Genomic DNA, 22,698 nt, shown 5'->3' with positions numbered 1-22,698 from the left:
CGCCATAATCAGACTTTCAAGGACAACGTCCTTCACCTCCAACAGCACCAACAAAAGACTGACCCCACTGAGGAGACAAAAGATGGGAATGATTAATTGTCTCAAGAGGCGTGAAGGACTTCAAACGATTCACTAAACAAACCTCCATCCTTTAATAAAAAGGGGTATGCTTATTGAAAAAAGAATATGAGAATCTTTATAGAGGGGGTAAATTATAAAATCTGAACCACTGTTAAAAATGGTCCCTCTGTTCACATACATCTAGTTTGTGAAAGCAAGCTTCTACAATACTATGTTTTGATGAAGACAACTATCATAAGTACGCATCAATAAAGGATGAGCAAAAAGATCAAATAAGCTATGGATCAAGATTGCAACTTTCATGAAGATTAGCTTTGGTTGATTGATCTTCAAATCATAATGGTACAAGTTAAATACTTTTACATTTGATATTCTTTAGTGCTCAAAAAATCATATAAACATATTCAAACTTATATATGCATGGCATAAGTTTTACTCCAAAGTAAACTCTTGTTGAAACCTTTTTCAAAGTCAAAATCCTAAATAAAGGTTTTAGGAACCGGGTTGTCCCTATGCAGGAACCGGTTCCCAGCATTCTCAGTTTTCAGCGTTCTGTGGTTTACTATGGGGAACCGGGTTGTCCCTATGCAGGAACCGGTTCCCACGTTCAAAATTCAAATTTTCTGCTGTAACGTTCAGCAGGAACCGGGTTGTCCCAGGCAGGAACCGGTTCCTACTGAACCAGTGTGTCTCTTCATGTTAAAATCTGTCCCAAACGAATTCATCTTTCAAACCTTTAACCATTGCATTGTTCTATCAATATGCAACCATTCTAAAAGGCATATAGTCACCTATATATACTATACATTTCAGATTTTATATGACACCTCTTTCATTACAATTTACCACAGTTTTGATCATATATTTTCATCATATATTTGCAAACAAGTGTTTCATACTTAAACTTTTATTGAAACTTTTTCTACACATTGTTAGAAAAGTTTCTCATTCATACATAAACACTTGAGCACTATTTTATATCATTGTAAATTGTTTTTGCTTGAAAGAGAAGATCAATCTTATAGATTGATATATGTTCATCAACTTTCTACTCAAAATATATTTTGTTATTTTTGACTTGCTATCCAAGATTGTTGGAAGTAAGGGTTATTGATTAGTGAGAGGATTGTTCTCATAATCAAGATAGTAAATCCAAGAGGATTGTTCTTGGTGGTTGAAATCTTGTTGTCCAGGATTGTTGGAAACAAGTTAGTGAAAAATCCAAGAGGATTGTTCTTGGTGGTTTTGTTAGAAGATTGTAGGAGGAGTCTTGGTATAGGCTTGTACAAAGATCTAACAATAGTAAAATCTCTTTCGTGTTTGAAAGGGGACTGGAGTACTCTCGGATTGTGAGGGGAACCAGTATACATCATTGTGTTCTTTACTTTTCCGCAATTTACCGCTTTCATCACTATTATCAAGAAAAGAAAAGAACCATTCAAAAGCCTTCAAACACTTAACCAAAAATAAGTACAAGTATTCTAAAAAACCGGATAAATCATTGAAAACCTAATTCACCCCCCCTCTTAGGCGCACTCTTAAACTTACAATTGGCATCAGAGCAAGTTATAGGTAACTTGTTCCTAAAGATCCAGAATGGCTTCCGCAAATCAGAATCCAGTTTTTAGAGATGGTGGTAGTAACAACAAGCCTCCATTATTTTGTGGTGAATACTTTGACTTTTGGAAAATCCAAATGAAGGCTCATTTAGAAGCAAAAGGAGAAGAAGTATGGGAAGCAGTCCAAAATGGTCCCTTTGTTCCTACAACTATCGTTGATGGTGTTGAATCAACAAAGCTTAAAGTTTCATGGAACGATGATGATAGAAGGAAAGTTCTTGCTGACAAAAAGGCGATCAGTCTTCTTCATGGTGCTCTTAGTATGGATGAATTCTTCCGAATATCAACATGTACAACATCAAAGGAAATTTGGGATACTCTTGTAGAAACTCATGAAGGTACCGCTGAAGTTAAAAGATCAAGATTGAATACCTTAAGCCAAGAGTACGAACTATTTAGAATGAAGCCCAGAGAAACTATTCTCGAATTGCAAAAACGATTCGTTCATTTGACAAATCACTTGAAGGCACTCGGTAAGACTCTCCCTACCGAAGAACTAAATTTAAAGGTGCTCAGATCTTTAACAAGAGAATGGCAACCGAAAGTAACGGCGATATCCGAGAAAAAGAATCTATCAAAGATGACTTCCGCAACCTTGTTCGGTAAACTTCAAGAATATGAAACAGAACTCGGAAGACTTGAAACACATGAAATTCAAATGAAAGATTCAAAAGATATTGCCTTGAAGACAAGAGTTAAGCATCATAATAGCAATCAAGAGGATGAATCCACTAGTGAAGAAGATAATGAGTTTATCAAAAAGTTTGAAAAATTTCTAAGAAAAGAAAAGAAAAAGGAGATCATTAAAGATGAAGTACCAACAAGGAAGATTAAATGCTTTGAATGTGGAGAAAGAGGACATGTCAAAAGTGAATGCCCTAAACTTGAAAAGAAGAACAAATACTTCAAGAAAAATAAGGATAAAAAATCAAAGAAAGCATATGTAGCATGGGATGACAATGAAATAAGTTCATCTTCAGATGAAGAACATGCGAATCTTGCATTGGTAGCAACACACCATTCTGATGATGAAGACAATGAGGTTAGTAATAAATTTTCTCTTTTTGATAATGATGTTCAAGAGGCTATAAATGAATTGTTAAATGAGTGCAAAATTCTCTATAAAACTATCTCATCTCAAAAGAAAATGATATCATCTTTAGAAGAGAAGGTTAAGATAATAGAAGAAAAAGATGACAAAGAAAAAATGATTAGTGTTCAAGAAGATAGTGTTGCATGCAAGAATTGTGAATCACTTTCTTTTCAAATTGTTCAATTAAAAAGAGTCCTTGAAAGGTATGAAAAAGGACAAATTGGGTTGGAAGGTGTCCTTAGGCAACAAAGATTCCTTAATGATAAAAGTGGTCTTGGATATGCAAAGTCTAAACCAAGTACTAGTAAAACTATCTTTGTGAAGGCAAGTGAACAATTCAACAAATTGGATAAAGCACAAAAGGTTCATCATCATCCTAAAAGGTTTCCTAAAAAGAAACCATATGTTCCTAGATATAGAAGTAACTTTGAACCTACTTGTTTTTATTGTGGTATTATTGGTCACACACCCAATGCTTGTTATGTAAGGAACTTTAGTGTTCCTAGTGGACATTATGTATGGGTGAAGAAAGGAACTAACTATGATGGACCCAAAGCCACTTGGGTACCAAATCAAACTTAATTTGTTTTGTAGGTTTGCTTGAGGACCACTTAAAATCTATGGTGTTTAGTCTGGTGGTGGTTCTAAGCATTTGATGGGAGACATAAACTAACTTTCAAATCTAGTTATAAAGTCCAAGGGTGATTTCACATATGAAGAATACCTTAAAGAAAGAATTCTTGGCATTGACAAAGTTGGAACACTAACTTTCATATCCATTAAAGATGTACTTTATGTTGAAAGACTAAAGCAAAATCTTCTGAAGCAAAAGTCAACTTTATGACAAAGGCTTCAAAATAATATTTATCAAAGATGAATATTTAATGAAGTCACTCATGCGGTAAAACTCATAGGTAAAGAATTAATTATGTTCATATTTTATAATAATTTATCTTTTTCCCATCCTTTTTGATAATGACAAAGGGGGAGAAGATATTTGTGTATATGTGTATGCTTGCTTGTCTCTAACATTTGCAGCCATAAAAGAAATAAATTTCTCAAAAATCAAAGGAGAGCTTTGATCAAGGGGGAGTTATCAAATTTAGGGGGAGCATTCACATAAGAGCATTACACTTCATATTTCAAAGGTTGTCATCATCAAAAAGGGGGAGAATGTGAAAGCAAGCTTCTACAATACTATGTTTTGATGAAGACAACTATCATAAGTACGCATCAATAAAGGATGAGCAAAAAGATCAAATAAGCTATGGATCAAGATTGCAACTTTCATGAAGATTAGCTTTGGTTGATTGATCTTCAAATCATAATGGTACAAGTTAAATACTTTTACATTTGATATTCTTTAGTGCTCAAAAAATCATATAAACATATTCAAACTTATATATGCATGGCATAAGTTTTACTCCAAAGTAAACTCTTGTTGAAACCTTTTTCAAAGTCAAAATCCTAAATAAAGGTTTTAGGAACCGGGTTGTCCCTATGCAGGAACCGGTTCCCAGCATTCTCAGTTTTCAGCGTTCTGTGGTTTACTATGGGGAACCGGGTTGTCCCTATGCAGGAACCGGTTCCCACGTTCAAAATTCAAATTTTCTGCTGTAACGTTCAGCAGGAACCGGGTTGTCCCAGGCAGGAACCGGTTCCTACTGAACCAGTGTGTCTCTTCATGTTAAAATCTGTCCCAAACGAATTCATCTTTCAAACCTTTAACCATTGCATTGTTCTATCAATATGCAACCATTCTAAAAGGCATATAGTCACCTATATATACTATACATTTCAGATTTTATATGACACCTCTTTCATTACAATTTACCACAGTTTTGATCATATATTTTCATCATATATTTGCAAACAAGTGTTTCATACTTAAACTTTTATTGAAACTTTTTCTACACATTGTTAGAAAAGTTTCTCATTCATACATAAACACTTGAGCACTATTTTATATCATTGTAAATTGTTTTTGCTTGAAAGAGAAGATCAATCTTATAGATTGATATATGTTCATCAACTTTCTACTCAAAATATATTTTGTTATTTTTGACTTGCTATCCAAGATTGTTGGAAGTAAGGGTTATTGATTAGTGAGAGGATTGTTCTCATAATCAAGATAGTAAATCCAAGAGGATTGTTCTTGGTGGTTGAAATCTTGTTGTCCAGGATTGTTGGAAACAAGTTAGTGAAAAATCCAAGAGGATTGTTCTTGGTGGTTTTGTTAGAAGATTGTAGGAGGAGTCTTGGTATAGGCTTGTACAAAGATCTAACAATAGTAAAATCTCTTTCGTGTTTGAAAGGGGACTGGAGTACTCTCGGATTGTGAGGGGAACCAGTATACATCATTGTTTCTTTACTTTTCCGCAATTTACCGCTTTCATCACTATTATCAAGAAAAGAAAAGAACCATTCAAAAGCCTTCAAACACTTAACCAAAAATAAGTACAAGTATTCTAAAAAACCGGATAAATCATTGAAAACCTAATTCACCCCCCCCCTCTTAGGCGCACTCTTAAACTTACATAGTTGATGATGTTGTGGAAAATAAATCTAAAGAAATTTGGATAAAAAAGGACAAGGAAAAAATGTGGCACAATTTTAACTCTAATATTATTATCACTAATGCTCATGGTATTGATGCAAGGGCAGATTTATAACCCAGCAAGCCTAGGCACGCTTCTGGGCTCAACCCCCTACTTTCTTTGTATTCCTCCCAATCTATAGTCTATTATTAGACAAAACCAAGGGCACAATTAGTAAAAACAGGGTGTGAAAACTAAAAAAGATGAATAATCAATGGCTCAACCCAATTAATTATTTTTGCCCATGTTGCCTAAAATTCTTGGCTCCGCCACTGTATTGATATTTTTTTTGCATGTTTCTCACTATGAAACTGTCAAAGACATGTGAGACACCATTTAACTTACCCATGAAGGTACAATGGAGATAAAAATGATTAGAATGAAAAAATTGATCCATGAGTATGAACTTTTTCGAATGAAACATGAGTAAAACATTTAGGATATAGAAAAACATTTTATTCACATTGTGAATCATATGATAATTATGAGTAAAGTTTTTCTAAATGTGAATTTGGTTAACAAAGTCCTTAGATGCAAAAAGTGCAGCTGGCAACCTAAAGTCACTGTAATCTTTGAATATAAGAATTTCTCTTCTATGGATTTGGCTATTTTTTTTGAAAAATTTCAAGAACACAAAATAAAGCTAAAAAGGCTAGCTGAGGATGAGAATGTGATAAAAAGAAGAAAATCATAACTCTCAATTTGGGATAAGGCAAATATTCAGATACTGATGAAGATACGACATTGTTGGTCCAAAGATTTAAAAAATTCATAAAACATGACAAACAACTAGACTCTCAAAACAAAAATGAAGGAACATCTTCGTCCGTCCCAACCTACTATTAATGTGGAAAGAAGTGTCGCATAAAATCAAATTTTCCTCATAACTAGAATTTGTTGAAAGCTGGAAAATTGTTAGAAGTGAATTAGTAGTATTTTCATGTGTTAAATTAACTACCTTTTGATCTGAAGTTAAACATATATTATGATTTTTAAGGATTTTATGGTTAGAATTGAACTCTAGAGGTTCAATGCTAATTGTAGAGCGACTTGCATCACTTTGGGTGTTATTTGTGCAGATTTTAAAGTTGAAAAGTAAAGACGAAGAAACACAAAGTCATAGAGATTCTGGAAAAGAGAAATCACAAAGAAGGAGGATGAAGCAAAGGCCGGGCCGTGGTGATAAGGGGCGAGACGCGCCATCACTTCTGACTTTGGCTCGCGCCTCGCCGATCCGTGCCGAGTCGCGGTAGCTTCGTAAAAAAGGAAAATTGTTATAAATAGAAGCCGTAATCCTCATAAGAGAGAGATCTTGGGTGAGCTAAATTCAGAGAGCAATCCTATTCCAGAGCAGAAAACAACATCCGACGGAGAATTCAACATCAATTGAAGACATTATGAAGTCTTGTGTGTTCTTCATGTCTATGGAGAGCTAAAACCCATTATGTTGAGTTTAAGGTAGTAGTTAACCTATGAAGATGCAATTACTTTGATTAATTCCTCTGAACAATTGTTTAAGTTTTATTATCAATAAAGAACCTTGCTTTTATTTTATATCATTGTTAAACTATCAATCGAGAGATAGGGTTTATACTTTTGCCCTAGGTTCTTATATTGACTTGTTGATTAATACTCAAAGATGAGATTTTGAAGAAGTTTTCATAAATCATCGTGGTTAATTCCCTTTATCTTTATAGTTATTCTGAGAGATCGAATATCATATCGGTGGAGGTGTTTCTAAATTGATCTTAGACATAATATCTCTTTTGAGGATGAATGAAGATAATAACTTAGATACTGTTCACATGTGGATTAATTGATCATTGCATATGAATAGGTTGATGAACCCTAGAACTCAACATATTCATCACCATTGTTATTCATTCTTAAGTTTTTAGTTATTTAATTCTTATTCTGTTATTTACATGTTCGGATTAAAACAATCAAAATCAATACTTTTCACTACTCATTATAAATTAACTATAGAACGGCAGTACTATTGACTCAGTCTCTGTGGATACGATATATTAGAAAATATTTACCCGAAATACTTTCAACAAAAATTCAAAAAACCTAAAAAAGAAACAAAGTAGGCATATACAGCTTGGCCTAACAATGATATGGAGTCTTCAGATGAATTAGAAAAGGAGTGAGAAGCAAACATTTATTTTATTGTAAAACATGAAGATAAAGAGATAAATAATCCAACTTCATACTTACTTATAGGGTCAGTTTGTGAGTTGGTCTTTGAAGAGTTTTGGAGGGGAAGACTTTTGAGGGTTACGTCTATATCTTGAAATGTGTATGATATTTTTAAAAATATTTAAAAATAATATGACTTTATATGTAATGTAGGATATTGTTTTTTTAATTTTTTTTTAAAATATCATACACATTTTAAGATATGAATGCAATCCTCCAAAATCTTACTTCTCAAAAACCCTCCAAAAATTAATTCTCAAACAGACTCATATAGGGTGTGTTTGTTTGATAGATTAAATTTACAATCACGGAAATATTATTCTTAGGAATTTTATTATTTGGAAAATATTTTCTATCAATTTATTTGGGAAGTTATTTAGGTTCCTAGGAATATTTTAAAATTTTATTTTTTTATAGTTTTAAAATTTTAAAAATAAATACAAAAATGTTAAAATGATATATAAGTGGATAGTTAGATATTATTACTTTTATTCCCATGAGAATGTAAGATTCTCACCTAGGAATGACAACGGGTTGGGTCGGGTGCGGGTTTCACACTATCCAAACCCGCACCCGAAATCGGCACCCGAACCCAAACTTAAATACTGTTCGGCTGGCAAAATAACACTCACGCCCACATCCGTTGGGTTCAGGTTTTTTCACCCAAACCCGAATCCGCAGCAAATATATATATATATATATATATATATATATATATATATATATATATATATATATATATATATATATATATATATATATATATATATATATATATATATATATATATATATATATATATATATATATATATATATATATATATATATATATATATATATATATATATATATATATATAAACGGGTGTGATTTCAGGTGCGGGTTTCACACTACCCAAATCCGCACCCGAAATATCGGGTGACACCCGAACTCAAACCCAGTCAACTCGGGTTTTCACCCGTTGACTCAGGTGCGGGTGCGGGTGAGTCCCACGAATTTGGGTCTAATTGCCATCTCTATGCTCACCCATTAACATGGAAATAAATCTTTAAGCTTTTCATGAGTAAATTTTACTCCAAAAAAATAAAAAGTACCTATGAATAATTTTTTAAAACTTCAAACAAACACAGAAATATGAGATTCTCAACCTCATTTCTGATAACCCTATTTGAATCAACGAAACAAACACCCCATAATGATAATGAGCTATTTCACATTTGTAAAAATTTAAATAAAAAACTAAATAATTTAAAATACTTTGTTTTTATCTTTAAGACTACTATCTCTTCTCTTAAAATAAAAAAATAAAAATTTATTGAAAAAATAAATAACTAAATAAAATATATATATTTTAACTCAAAACTTGTATTCTCCTTATTCTCTTTCTCATGAGTATATATAAATAAACTGAAAATGCTTTACAAACTTATAATATATATTATCATATAATATGAATTATTTGTTAATGCCTAAATTGTCTTAATAATAAGAGCCTGCCATAGTGTTTCCTATAACAATCACTTTTCTAATCCTACCATGTACTACAAGTTTTATTTCTTTATTTATAAACTTCCAAAACATGCTCTTATACTTTTATATTAATTAATAGTGGAAGGTTCAATTTGTCTAAAAGCTTACCAATTATTTGATGTAAGGTGGACATATTAAAGCTTGAAAAATTCAAATACATCATTTTCAAACTAATCTAACTTTAGTCCATATACTCCATAAATCCAAATTTTCAACTTTTCACTGTTCTCACACTGAATGCAACTTGTATTATAATGTGGACCATCACCATCCTTTTCACTACAACAACAATAACAAAACACCATTTTATCACGTATCTTGCATCACCATATGGACCACACTTTTGTTTCTTTTATTACAAGTGGTACTAAACAATTCCAATTGACAAATATTGTTGAGATGTTCCTAGAATACAATTCTAATTTGAGCCAAAAGTTGAAGACAATGTGGAGAGAGTGCTCTTAGAGCAAAATGTATGTATGAATGTCTATGCACAAGTAGCTTCAACAGCTAAACTCTTTGTCAATCCTCTACAAGGGTCTCCAAATGTATCGGTGGATACGTCAACACTACAACTTCTTGATCCAATGCAAGCCTGTTAAAACATCATTTGAGAGTATGTTAGAATAACAACAACCTTGGTTCAAAATCGCAAGGGAGGAGAAATCTAGGATAAACCGATAAACACCTTCTGTACAATTGACAGTGCCTTATTGCTGCTGCAGCGTCCGTGGTAGAAGTTTCCGCATGTACCTATTGGTGTTCCGTAGCTTGCAAATTTGATGGAAGAGATTACGTGATTGTTATCAGGACACTCGAGCAATAGTGCAGGACCGGATTTGCTTCCTGATTCTGTTTCGGAGTTCCACGAGTCTATTTGAGGTGGGTGAGATTGAGATACATGTGCACACAAGCTTTGTAGCTGTTTTGTAGCAAAGGATATCTGTGTTGGATCACCGCCTTTTTCCTCGAACAATACAAGAATATTGCCGGTTGGTTTCAACCACGAGCGTGGTACATGGTATCTGCGAGACGGAATTAGTTTCAGTGACATCGTAGATTAATATTCTTTACATTGAATGTTCCCAATACTTACAATGTTTGCGATGGTTTTCCGCAATTCTTGCGACATTTGGATGAAGTATAAGGTCCTCTATAGTTGCACGAGTCTGTGCAACCAGCATTTGAAGAGACATATGTAGGCCAGTATCGTCCAATGCTTTGTCCGTTTACCCAAGCCTCGCCTTTTCTCATCCCCGTGAAATCAATTGCAACCGGATTACTTCCAGATGGAGCTTCAAAGTTTGTCTAAAGCATAGGATAAGTATAATTTAAATTTCGCTGACTTATATCTCGGGAAACAATAATGAAAATAAAATTACCTTGTACCAAGTCAATGGTTGGTCCTTAGGGAAGGTAGACTGTGAATTCCACACTTCAGAACTTCCACTAGACAGACCTGACTCTTCACCTTTTAGGCCAATCTGATATGTCCACTTCAGAGACGAGAGATCAAGAGTGTTGTTGCCATTCTTCAATCCTTTCAATACCACGGGACCGGTGATCCCCGCTCCCCGCGTGTCAAAAAAAGCTCCATAATTCTGATGTGTATATGGCTTCATGTTAGTTTATATAGTAACGAGAGTCGGAAGAAATAGTTGGTCGGGCAAGTAATTCTATGTGCGGTGGGAACTAATGAGCAAACGTAGAATTTAATACTATAGTAAACAAGAAAAGATGAACCTGAAGTCCCACTGTTAAACTCAGCAGATCAATTTTGTTCTCTCCAGCAACTAGTGTGATTGGGAAGTCGACATTAAGCTTAGCTTTACCTGCTTGACTCCCTGAGAATTCGCCGATAAAATTATAGATAGTTACTATTCAATAACTCAAGAAGAACATATTTGAAACAATAAAATCTAATGAACATTTACCAGCAAGCTTGCCGTTTATGAAAGCATGAAGGGCATGGCCAAGTGATTCAATATGAAGGACAGTTTGAGAACCAGGATCGTCCGTAACACCAATGCTTTAAAAAAATATAAAAATGTTAACAAGGAGCACAGAATCATAGGTCAGAGGAAATATGTTTCAAACTTAAAGGCTCAACTACCTTAACGAATACCACAAGTAGTCACTTTTATCAGCCGTGGTATTTATTTGCTCGAGTAATCCAGTTTTTGACAATGAATCATCCTTCGAAATACCAACAGGTTCACTTGTCCAACTCCATTTTGAACTAGAAGTTTCTAAAGATGCAATGTCTTCTTTCGAAGATTCGGTTACGAAGCTTGAAATGGCAGATGCAGAATTAATCTGCCATAAAAAATGTTGTTTTTATTACGAATATCATCATTATGCAAACAACTTAACACAAATGAAGGGAAGACAAACCTTTGCAGTGTTAAGAACTACATTCTTGCAATCAGGTAAGATGCTCACAGACCATGCAGGCAAGTGATATGAATTGCCACTAAAATTTACAGTTTTATCAGATTTAGTGTCTACGTTGGCGAGGAAGGCAGCACATACAGACCCTGTCTTATAAACTGCCACCTAGAGTTTAAATAGTAAAATACTGTTAAGACCAAATCTAGTTGGCGCGCCGAATAGTAATTGCGGAAAAAGTTAACTCAATTCACGGAATTTTCCGATGAAAGAAACTTACAAGGCGTGGATTAAGATTTTTAAACAAACTAAAATTTTCAAAACATACCAACTATACCTCTATGTTTGGACCAAGAGATGAAATCTTGGGATCAGTGGCTATCAATGCTTCTTCACAAAGCTTTATGGCCTTGTGCACATCTTTAAGGTGGCCCCACTTTGGCTGCCGAATAATGCCTGCATCATACAATGAAGACATTAAAAAAACACACACACACATACACAATATTTGCAGTATGGCGGTTGAAGGAGTGCATACCATACTCGTCGATTGGTGCATCATAGTCATAACTTGTAGCAATGAAAGGTCCTCCGGAAGTTCGGCCAAAGTTGGTCCCTCCATGGTACTGTTTTTGAGCAAGCAATAAAAACCATACAGTATCAGCAAATTTCTCTTAAATATGGCCAACTTATTTTTTCACCAATGTATCGTATAAATATACACTTGAACAGCATTTGAGGTTGCATTACCATATAGTAATTTTGAAATGTTCCACCTCGTTGGAAAAAGCGTGCCACAGCAAATGCAAGATCTTCCACGGGCCTGTAAGGAACAGCGCCACCAAATGAAAGAAACCTACCGTTCCAAAAAATTCAAAAGACGCTAACCATCAGATCACATTAGGAGGAATATATTTCAATGGAATGATATCTATAAAAAGGATGCTAAATCGCTAACCATCCACTCCAATTTTCAGTCCACATTTTTGGCTTTGTATTAGAGTTTGGTGTGAATTGATCACAGTAAAATCCATTGCATGTATTAATCTGTAAGCGGTTAAAGTAAAATGAATCTAGTACACCAAAAACCAAAAAAACATATAATGTTGAAAAAATAAAAGAGAAAACTTACGATTGGATCAGGAGCATCTCCTTGCTGACACATGACCCAAGGAACGCCTGTATCAAGAGACGTAGCCATATTTGCTGCCCACTTGATGTAGGATTTACCAGCAGAACCATAGGCTGAATCAATATTTCCATACTCATTTTCAATCTGAGATAAAATTATAGGTCCTCCCTGTGATGCATATAGTTTTTCTTGCTTCATGATATCCACAATCTTAGCGGTGAATCGCTGCATTTCTGTCTGGAGACAAAGTTTTCCAGCTAAGGAACTAAGATTTAATAACAATAGCATGAGGCAGCGGGGCGAATGTTAGGTTACCTTGAATGGCTCATTGTCGGTTCGGAACTTAATCCCTGGAATGAAGTGAAGCCAAAGAGGGAAACCACTGTGAAGAAGTTAAAGCTCTCAATTAGAGATGAACACCGCAGCTAAAATAATACCCTTAAAGGACTTAAGTTTACCCATAGTTCCATTCAGCACATGCGTATGGACCGATCCGAAGATGCACGTATAGACCAGCTTCAGCCACTGTCTTCACAAATTTCACCAAATCCCTCCTACCATCAAAATCATACTGCAAAAAAATCCAATTCATTTCAATGAATGCTAATAGTCTTTCTGAGCTTAATCTATGTTTTTCATTCAAAACTAGACTAGTCTTGTTTGAATAAACAACTTAATTAAGCTCTTACAGCATATAAGTCATTTCTATTTACAGAAGATGAAGTAATCTCTAATTGTTTTTCTTAGAATTCGGACCAGGCCTAACTCATCCCTACAAACCGGCCTGTAAGGTAAGGATTGTTCCCACTTATTAACATAACATAGGCCGTATCTCTAAGCAATATGGACAAAATTCACTCCCTTCAAACCCAATACAATGAAAGTGTTGGAGGCTGCAACGAAGGCAAGTCAAATGTCGCAGTTTAGGCGACTAGGGGCGGACCGCAATGAAGGCGGAAATTCCAACACCCCCCTCACGCTTGGGCCTCAATGAAGCGGAAGCGTGGACAATGCGAGAAGCCCAATAAGTGATCTAGGATAGGCTCTGATGTCATCTTAGAATTTGGATTGAGAGTAACTCATCCCTACAAAACCGGTTAGTAACGTGAGGATTATCCCCACTTATAAATGCAACACAAACCATATCTCTAAGCAATGTGGACTAAATTCAACCCCTTCAATCCCAACACAATGAAGGTGTTGGAGGCTGCAATGAAGGTAAGCCAAATGTCGCAATTCAGACTACTAGGGGCATACTGCAAGGAAGGCGACAATTCCAACAGTTTTCATATAAACAAGTTATTTTCATAAACTATCATGGAAAACTTATGAAATAAGTATTCATAAGTAGTTTTCATAATCTCTCCCAACAGTCTTTAATAAGTGCTTATGAAGAAATGCAATGCAATGGTGAAAGTGAAAGCAAGATGAATATGAGAGAAACAAGGAAACAGAACCTGGCCTTTAACAGGTTCATGTAAGTTCCAGAAAACATAGGTTTCAATGACATCAAGTCCTCCACCTTTGGATTTCTGAATAAGGTCTGGCCACATCTATAACAAGAACAAATCCAACACCATTTAAGATTAAAAAAAAAAACACAATGCAGAAACTCAATAACACAAACATAATGACAGAGAGAAAGAGATAGAACCTGTGGAGTACTACGAGGGTAATGAATAGAACCAGAAATCAAAACCCTGCGCTTGCCATCTATGACCAATGCTCTATGATCATAGTCCACATTGGTGCAAAACATAGCTGGAAAGAACCAAAACAGAAGCAACAAAACTTTGGTGGCTCTCATGGTAACTTTTTGGCAGAATGAATGAACAGAAAAAAGAAAACCCAGAAGGAAAGAAAGGAACTTTTCTTTATGTAAATCAAAATGGCAATACAATACAACACAAACTTAGTTTAGTTTATGTTACACATGTGTCTGTGTTTTGAGTCACGTGGTTAGTGGAAGAGGAAGAAGAAGAAGAGGGAAAAGAAGAACTATGGTGCTATAAGTAACATGTTTAGCCATTTAGGTATAATGTGAACGCTATGAAGAGAAGAACACGCCACGTGTTAGATGTTTGTTGACAAAGAAAAAGGTTGTCGGTGGTGACATTGTTGTCTTCCTTCTCTGTAGCTTTTCTTGTGACTTTTCACTTCACTAGGTTTTTGTTCTTTGAATGCATTTTAATTTGCATTTACACACATTGTTTTTTATCAAATAAATAAAAAATCAGTCTGGCATAAAAATTATTCTGATCTAAATTTCTATTGATTATGAGGCAAAAATAGAAGTAATTAAGGGGTGGTGGTTGAGCGTGAAAATGAGCAGCCCAACTAACTAACCACTATGACTACTACCAACAATTAACATCTAGTTAACCAATTTCTTAGGATATTACCTAAGAGAATATTTATGATTTTTTTTCTATTCTAAAAACATTTTAACGAGGACTTTGTTATAGGATGGTGACAATTTGTTGGAGTAATTAACAGCTGAATTCAAGGTTGATTACTTGCTTCAATTCTACCCGTAGACTAGTAATATCTAATTTGTACCTAAGTGTGACAAATAAGTGTTTCCTTTTTCTTTTTCTTTTTTCTCGTTCATTGCTCTAATTCTTTGCTTAGTTTCTTTCTTTTTATTTGTTGTCTTTTTCAATAAAAGTTAAATTGACTTTATTATTCATAGTTATTGGTTGTTACACCCATTTCAATAATCATGATTCATCTATAAATACTCCCTCCATTTTAAAATAGTGTTTTTTTAACAAATAAATTTTGTTTTAAAATGAATGTTATTTTTAATTTTTAATGTTCTGATGATTGTAATTTTTACAATTGTGTCATTTAATTATTATTCTGTACACTACTTCCAATATATTTATAAGATTAATATACTTCTTTCGTCTCACAATAGGTGTCTCTTTTCTATTTTTATTTGTCTCAAATTATTTTAATTCATTTAAGTATTTCACCACCTATTATTAATAACGTTATTTTAGTAAATGAGGCTTATTTTATCATAGAAATTAACATAATTAATCATCTTTTTAAGAAATTAAAAAGTGTGAAAATTTCAAAAGACATTTATTTTGAGACAGAGAGATTAGTAAAAATATAATATTTTATGACACTATAATTACATTCATTAATCTGTGTGAAAAAATCTTAAACGACATTTATTTTGAAACGGAGAGTAACAAGTAAAATATACAAAAGAATAAAAAAAAGAAAGAAAAAAAAAAGAAAGGGGGTATATAATTGTGAGGGCTTTGTAAATAACAACTGAGTGATTTATTATTTTTTTTATAAGAAAGTTATGTTGGCGTTTTAATTAGTAGATATATAACTCCGCGAATGTTTTTTTTTGCTTTATAGCAAAGGTTTAGTCCGGTTCGGGGGCGAGTTCTGGCATCAAGTGGTTCTATCCCCCTCCCGATCGCAGTTGCGGGGGATCATCAAGTGGTTCTATCCCCCTCCCGATCGCAGTTGCGGGGGATCGAACCGTGGTTCGACCTATCAAATCCAGCGCCAATCACCACTGGACCAACTAACGATTGGTAACTCTGCGAATGTTTTATTATAAGAAATTTAATTAATTTTTCAAAGATATTAATTGTTTAAATTCATTTTATATTCTTATTTATGTTAACTACTAGAAATTCACATGCATTTAGAATGTGTATTAGGAAAGAAAAAAACAACTTTATTTTTTTAAAAATATTTGTAAAGATTTGATCTTGTGACAAAAATCATGATTTGATCTAGTAAAAAAATGATATGATCTTTATTTTTATATGAAAATACGATAGATACCAACTGCGGGGCTCGTCTGTCTACTATATAATTGCTAAACTAAAATTTAAATCTTAATTGAGAGACATGTTTATATATTTTTTTTTTATCAAAATGTAATATTGCATTAAGAGATAACAGAAGAGAGTACAAATTAAGAACTAAGTCCAAAGTGGGAATGAATCCCAACCAAGTTCTAGATCCTAACACATTATCTCAATGCCAACTAAATTATGGGCTTCGACATTAAAGTCCCTACTAACAAACATGGCAAAAACTTTTACAAAATCCTTCAGAAGCATAGTGCAATCAAGCATACACCACTTTCTACACCAAATACTTACACCCAACACTATTCACCGTATTTATACGGTAAATAGTGTTTTTTAAATAAAAATATATATTTTATGAACAGTAAAATATTATTATAATAATAAATAATTTTTTATTTTTTAAAATTTGTGTCATTAACCAACTTTATAACTTCATTAACCAACAATTTACATTGCATTAACCAAATTTGGTGACTACTGTAAAGTACTGTTCATGGGTGTGAGAATAACATTATTCAAATTTGGTTAATGCAGTGTAAAAATTTGGTTAATACAATAATGAAGTTGGTTAATGCAACATTCAGGTATTAAAAATAATTTTTAACAGTCACCAAACTTGGTTAATACAGTGTAAAAACTTGGTTAATACAGTAATGAAGTTGGTTAATGCAAAATCCAGGTATTAAAAATAATTTTTAGCAGTCATCAAACTTGGTTAATACAGTGTAAAAATTTGGTTAATGCAATATTGAACTTGGTTAATGCACGTTTGTACATAAACAGTGTCGTCCGTAATTTTAAAAATAAAAAATATTTTTTATAAATATTATTATTTTATTTTAAAAACACTGTTCACCGTATAAATACGGTGAACAGTGTTTGGTGTAAGTATTGGGTGTAGGAATTGGGTGTAAGAGTAGCATTACTCTTAACCTTAACCCTTAACCCTTTTATGTGTGTGAGATTTATTCAAAAAATACATAAGGTGTGTTGAAGTGAAGAAAAATATTTTTTTTTTTAAAAACATTTGTCCGAATTGTCTGGCAAGTGTTGTAAGAGTGTTATATGAATGTCGGACGCTGATGCAAAGAGTGTCGAAACAAAGAAAAATACAATTTTTTTTGTGATACTTATCTGACTTTCCTGACACTTGTTTAACTTTTTCGACACGTGACGTATATGTGCCATACGAGTGTGAGACACCGCGACACGCATATTCCTAGAGGTATCCATGCTTCATAGCTTAACATTGTCTTTAACGACACGCCCCAAATACACTGTTCCATTGAGGAAACACCCGATATCCACATGAATGGAATGAAAGACCTGTGGGCAATTATGAATGTTGTTTCAACAGATTTCTTCTTCACAGCCAAACATGAGCTTGATTTATTGAATTCCACCACATAGTCAACCATGCTTTTCGCAACCGCATCTAGGGCTGGATCCTCATTCTTAAACACCTGCAAATTGCATTTTTATTTTTAATTCTTGTATTTTTAATGCATTTTTATTTTTCATTTTTATGCATTTTTTAATTAAGAAAAATAAAAAAGTCATTAATTTAATTTTTTTTTTAATTTTAATAGTTTTTTCCGGGGAAAATAACAATCTTGAAAATGTTTTAATGTGATTGATAAAATAGAGCAAGAAATTGAAATCAAATTATACTATAAATACATTCTTTTTCACCATCTCAGGACAACCACTCGTTCTCCTATTCTTAACTAACATTTTTTCTACACACATATTCACACTCTTCTCACTATTTTATCAAAATTTCATATACCATCTCACTTTTGTTTTTATCCCACCTACTAACAATTTCAACAAAATTATACACTAACTATTCACTTTTACATACAATTTCTATTATTCAAATTAAACATTAATTTAGATTATTCAAGTTAATTAGGGTTATGTTTATTGGGCTAATGTTTTGAGCCCTATGTTTTCTTTTCACACCGCCTCAATTGCTTTCAGCACCCCTTAGCCCTTACACTTATCTTAGTTTATTTATTTAAATTGACTAGGTTAGTTTTTTTTTTTTTTTTTTTATGTTTGGATTGACCTTTAGTGTAGATTATTAAGTTAAACTAATTTAGATTTTTTTTAGTTTATTTTTTATCATTAACAAAAATCCAAAAATTTGTTTTTATTTTGTTAAAATTAAAAAAATTAGCAAAAAGCATGTTTTATTTTTAATTTGGTTATGTATATTTCTTTTGATTTATTAAAGCAATTTCTAAATTCTTGACCAGAGTAAATTCAAATATTCACCACTTATAAATAATTTCATCACCTGACATATTTCGTAACACTTATCACTAATTAACATAAAAAAGAATAAAAATATTTTTCTTATTAGCTTACAAAACATCTAACCAATTAAATGCTCATTTTGCATCTAATTTAATTCAAAACCATAAAATTCTTTTTCTAAATTAAAAGCAACCAACCCAAAATTGAGGCGAACTACGGTGACTCTGACTTCTCTCATCCTTAGAGATACGTAGGCACACGATTGCAAAATCAAGGCCAGTCCACTAACAAAAAACTAACTCTTTCCGATTTTTACCCTTTGTGTATACTCTGTTGTAAATAAAGGAATTAGGCAAGAAATGAACTATTAGCAAACACACCTTAACACTAGGTTAGAGAAGGTTCCCCTTGAGTACAAGGGGGTGAGGGTGCCTAATACTTTTCCCTCACTTAAGCGACTCCCAAATTCATATTCGGTTTCGATGACCGTCTTATCCCTCTCCTTTTAGGATTTATCATTATTTTCCCTATTCCTTAGGAATGAATAAAATATGGTGACGCCTCTATATATTTTTCCGACCGCGACACCCGATGATCCGGACGGTCTAAGAATAACAACAATAAATCCACAAGGATTACTCACGAGCTTTCCCTGAGATATGACTTTCTCGAATCCGGTCTTGCTATTTGAGGAATTTTGAAAACCAACTCCCTAGCGGAAGCCGCCAAAGAACCTTCACCGATGGCCCGTTATGATATATTCATAGTATCCTCTCCCACATATCGGTTAAAAGAGCCCCACAACTCAGACCACACAAGAACTAGAGGAGTGGGAGAGGTCAGATCGACATGACTACCGGTGGTAAGGATTCCATCCGAAATTGAAAAAGTAACAACTTCAGAAAACAAAAGAGTAGTTCTAGGAGTTATCTTTACCTAAAGCATCATCTTGTAACAATCCATCTTGTGTGCAAGAGAAAGGAAAATAAACAATAAGAACACACGATTTAGATCACCAAAACAAAGTAAGAGAAGTCTTATATTCCCTTACCAAATTTGTTATGCATGTCCCCTTTGGAGGATGCCTCCACTAGTATGTGAGTCTTTACATACAGTTTCTTTTACTTCTTTGATGCTACTACATAAGACTCTACACTGTTAAGAAAGTTAAACCTTACCAAATACTCGGCTCAACTAGGAAATGGTTTTAACGCTAAAATTACTAAATCTGACAGAGTAACTTAGAGGTGTGCACAGATGAGCATCACATATACGTGCATGAGCGAGCCTGAGAAAGGGGAGTAACAAAGTAATGATGGCCTTTGAATTTTTCATATTTTCCGTATACACCACATACATTTTTCCACCATGCCAAAGGGAAAGTAAACCCTGAACTTGATCCGAGCCAGCGTATATGGGCATAATTTATAAATGGTTTTCACATCGTTTATTTTGTCATGTTTTATGCTTGGTATTATGTTTATGGTATTTTCAACCCTAAGTAAATATCCCGGATGAAAGAGGGACCAAAAGGAGAAAAATGCGGGAAAAAGGCAAAAGTCGAAATTTCTCAGTGCATTTTCTAGAGGGCTGCTACAGGCGTCCGTAACTGCTATTACGGGCTGTAGCAGCCAATGTCTTGCGCCCATGCTTTTTCTAGACTTCTACTACGGGAAGCTGTAGCAGCTGCTACAAGCCATAATGTAACACCCCGACATTAGATTTAATTATTTAAGATAGTATTTAATTGATTTGGTGTGAATATGTGAGTCAAGGTGATTATTGTGATTAATCGATGAGATTATGTGATGTCTTGAATAAATATGATGGGTTGGGATAAATTGTTGGGTTAGAATAATATAAATAAATAGAGTTTCAAATTATGGGTTAATATTTAATTAAATAAATAATATAATGATGGAATAAATGATTAAGGAAAGTAAGTGAGGGCATAATAGGAAGATCATATTCGGGGTCCTAAAGCTAACAAAGTAAAAAGGGAAGAGAGAAGGAAACATTCGTTCGATCGTTAAAACTTGGGAGAAGCGTGAAAGAGAGAAAGCTAGGGCAAGAAGAGGAGAAAAAGAATCAACCATAGAACTTGGAAAGAGAATCAAGCTAGCGATAATCTAAGGTAAGGGGAGTTATCGTAATTCTTATAATTGATCTAAGGTGTAGATAATTGTAGGTTGGGGTTGTGTTTGGGGATTTCGTGATGAATTGGATGTTTATGATGAAACTATGATGATTGATGCTTGGAACGTGATATTAATATGATATATAATGTAGATGATTGATTAATTGATGAGTAATAACATGATCTAAAGTCAAATCCAACATCCCATGGGTTTGTAGGTCTAGGATTTTAATGATGATTCTTGGGGTTATGATGAACAATTGTATTTTGATGTTTGTAATGGACAATATGTAACACCCCGAAAATCTAGATTAATTATTTAATTAATTATTAAATTAGTTTAGCGTGATTATATGAGTCCTTATGAAGTATTTGATGTTTTGGTGATTTATGTGATGTTCATGTGTGTTATGAGAATTATTGAAGATTAAGCGTGTTTTAGGATAATTAGGATAATTGGTTGGGATTATTTTAATTAGTAAAATAGAATAATATTGGTATTAGAGATGATAAGATCAAGATAGTCAATTCAAGGGGCTAAGTGAGGGCAATAAGAGAAAAGTCATATTAGTGGTCAAAGGGTTAAAATTGACATCGCCTATGTGCTGAAAAGGTGTAGCGCGACATCAAAATTAGAAGCACCGAACTGTTAGACCGAGGCGACGAAAGTGTCTCAGAATTCTAACAGATAAAGTAATATTTATTTTTGGCTGCTATGAAAATGAACTTAGATCAAATAGTCAACAATGACGAAATTGGGTAGCATATTTGAGCAGAGCAAGACAACACGTCGATGAAAGTGCGTGTTGTATACTTTTTTGCATTTTCTACGAAGCTTATTTTATTCTTGTAATGAATTAGGATTTGTAAGGGAATTAGAGGCATGAGTCAGAGTCCTAAACGCTGTCTGTTTTAATTAATTTAAGTGATTTTTATTTTAGTTGTTTTCAATTAAATGCTTTTTAAGCTATTTTTCGTTTAAGTGCTTTTTATTTAAGTTGTTTTCATCAAAAATCAATTTTCGAAATCACTCAAGATTTACACCGATAAAATAGAAATCAGTAATCAACATTTGGTCTTTGTGGATTCAATAACTCTCTTTTTATACTACTTTGAATTGTCGTACACTTGCAGTGTGTCAATAATATTGAAAAGATAAAAAAGAGCATCAAAGTTGGTGCACTCTTCATGTATTCACATAAGTATTGGAAAACTATGACGTAGGCTCAACTTACCGATATAAGTTGCAAAGGGGAATCCCATAGGTGAATAAGAACCCCTCACCTCGAAGTCATTAAAAGGAAGCCAAAAATGTATTCGAGAGACAAATCACTCACGAAAAGTAAGGACACGTCCTTCATATTTACTGCACAACCTTTTTTCTTCTTCTAGGGAAATCAACCCCTAGTCTAAAGAGGGACCCACCTAGATAAAAGCATTATACAAGCCCCATTTACAAACAAAGAAAAAAACAATGTATGTGTCTCATCGTCCACCCACGATATATGGTATTTGTCTCCCGCGTCAAGCGTAATTTGGCGACTACTTTAGTCTATCTTAGTTTCACTCCCAAGACATAAAAAAGAATGACCATAAGTATAAACATGAAATTGAGATTCCAACCACCATTTTACTTCACAGTGAGTAGGGTCCTGGGAAAAAGTACGATGATGCTCCCTAATGTGAGTATGAGCCTTTCGTTCTTTCTTTGAAATCACTTATGACAATTGGATTCAACAAAGGTAATGTTGGAAAGGCAAAATACCTAACAATCTCCCTAGAATCGAGACCAACAACTTCCTTT

General features: G+C 33.7%; 1 protein-coding gene across 1 annotated transcript; it reads right to left on the bottom strand.

Moving 5' to 3' along the window:
• Positions 1–9,349: 9,349 nt before the first annotated feature.
• LOC131653820 (beta-galactosidase 8-like) lies at positions 9,350–14,848 on the bottom strand. The gene is made up of 17 exons (XM_058924112.1): positions 14,299–14,848; positions 14,102–14,197; positions 13,103–13,215; positions 12,960–13,026; positions 12,645–12,881; positions 12,471–12,559; positions 12,263–12,368; positions 12,051–12,138; positions 11,850–11,968; positions 11,519–11,680; positions 11,238–11,440; positions 11,059–11,153; positions 10,868–10,968; positions 10,507–10,725; positions 10,221–10,432; positions 9,813–10,149; positions 9,350–9,719 (listed from the first exon to the last, which is right to left on the bottom strand). The coding sequence occupies exons 1-17, from the start codon at positions 14,449–14,451 to the stop codon at positions 9,612–9,614; spliced, it is 2,505 nt and encodes an 834-aa protein (XP_058780095.1). The 5' UTR covers positions 14,452–14,848; the 3' UTR covers positions 9,350–9,611.
• Between the last annotated feature and the right edge of the window lie 7,850 nt (positions 14,849–22,698).

Source organism: Vicia villosa, linkage group LG2 (genome assembly GCF_029867415.1).
Source record: "Vicia villosa cultivar HV-30 ecotype Madison, WI linkage group LG2, Vvil1.0, whole genome shotgun sequence".
NCBI lineage: Eukaryota > Viridiplantae > Streptophyta > Magnoliopsida > Fabales > Fabaceae > Vicia > Vicia villosa.
The sequence above is the reverse complement of the archived record's forward strand: the minus strand, read 5'-3'. Positions and strand labels throughout refer to the sequence as shown.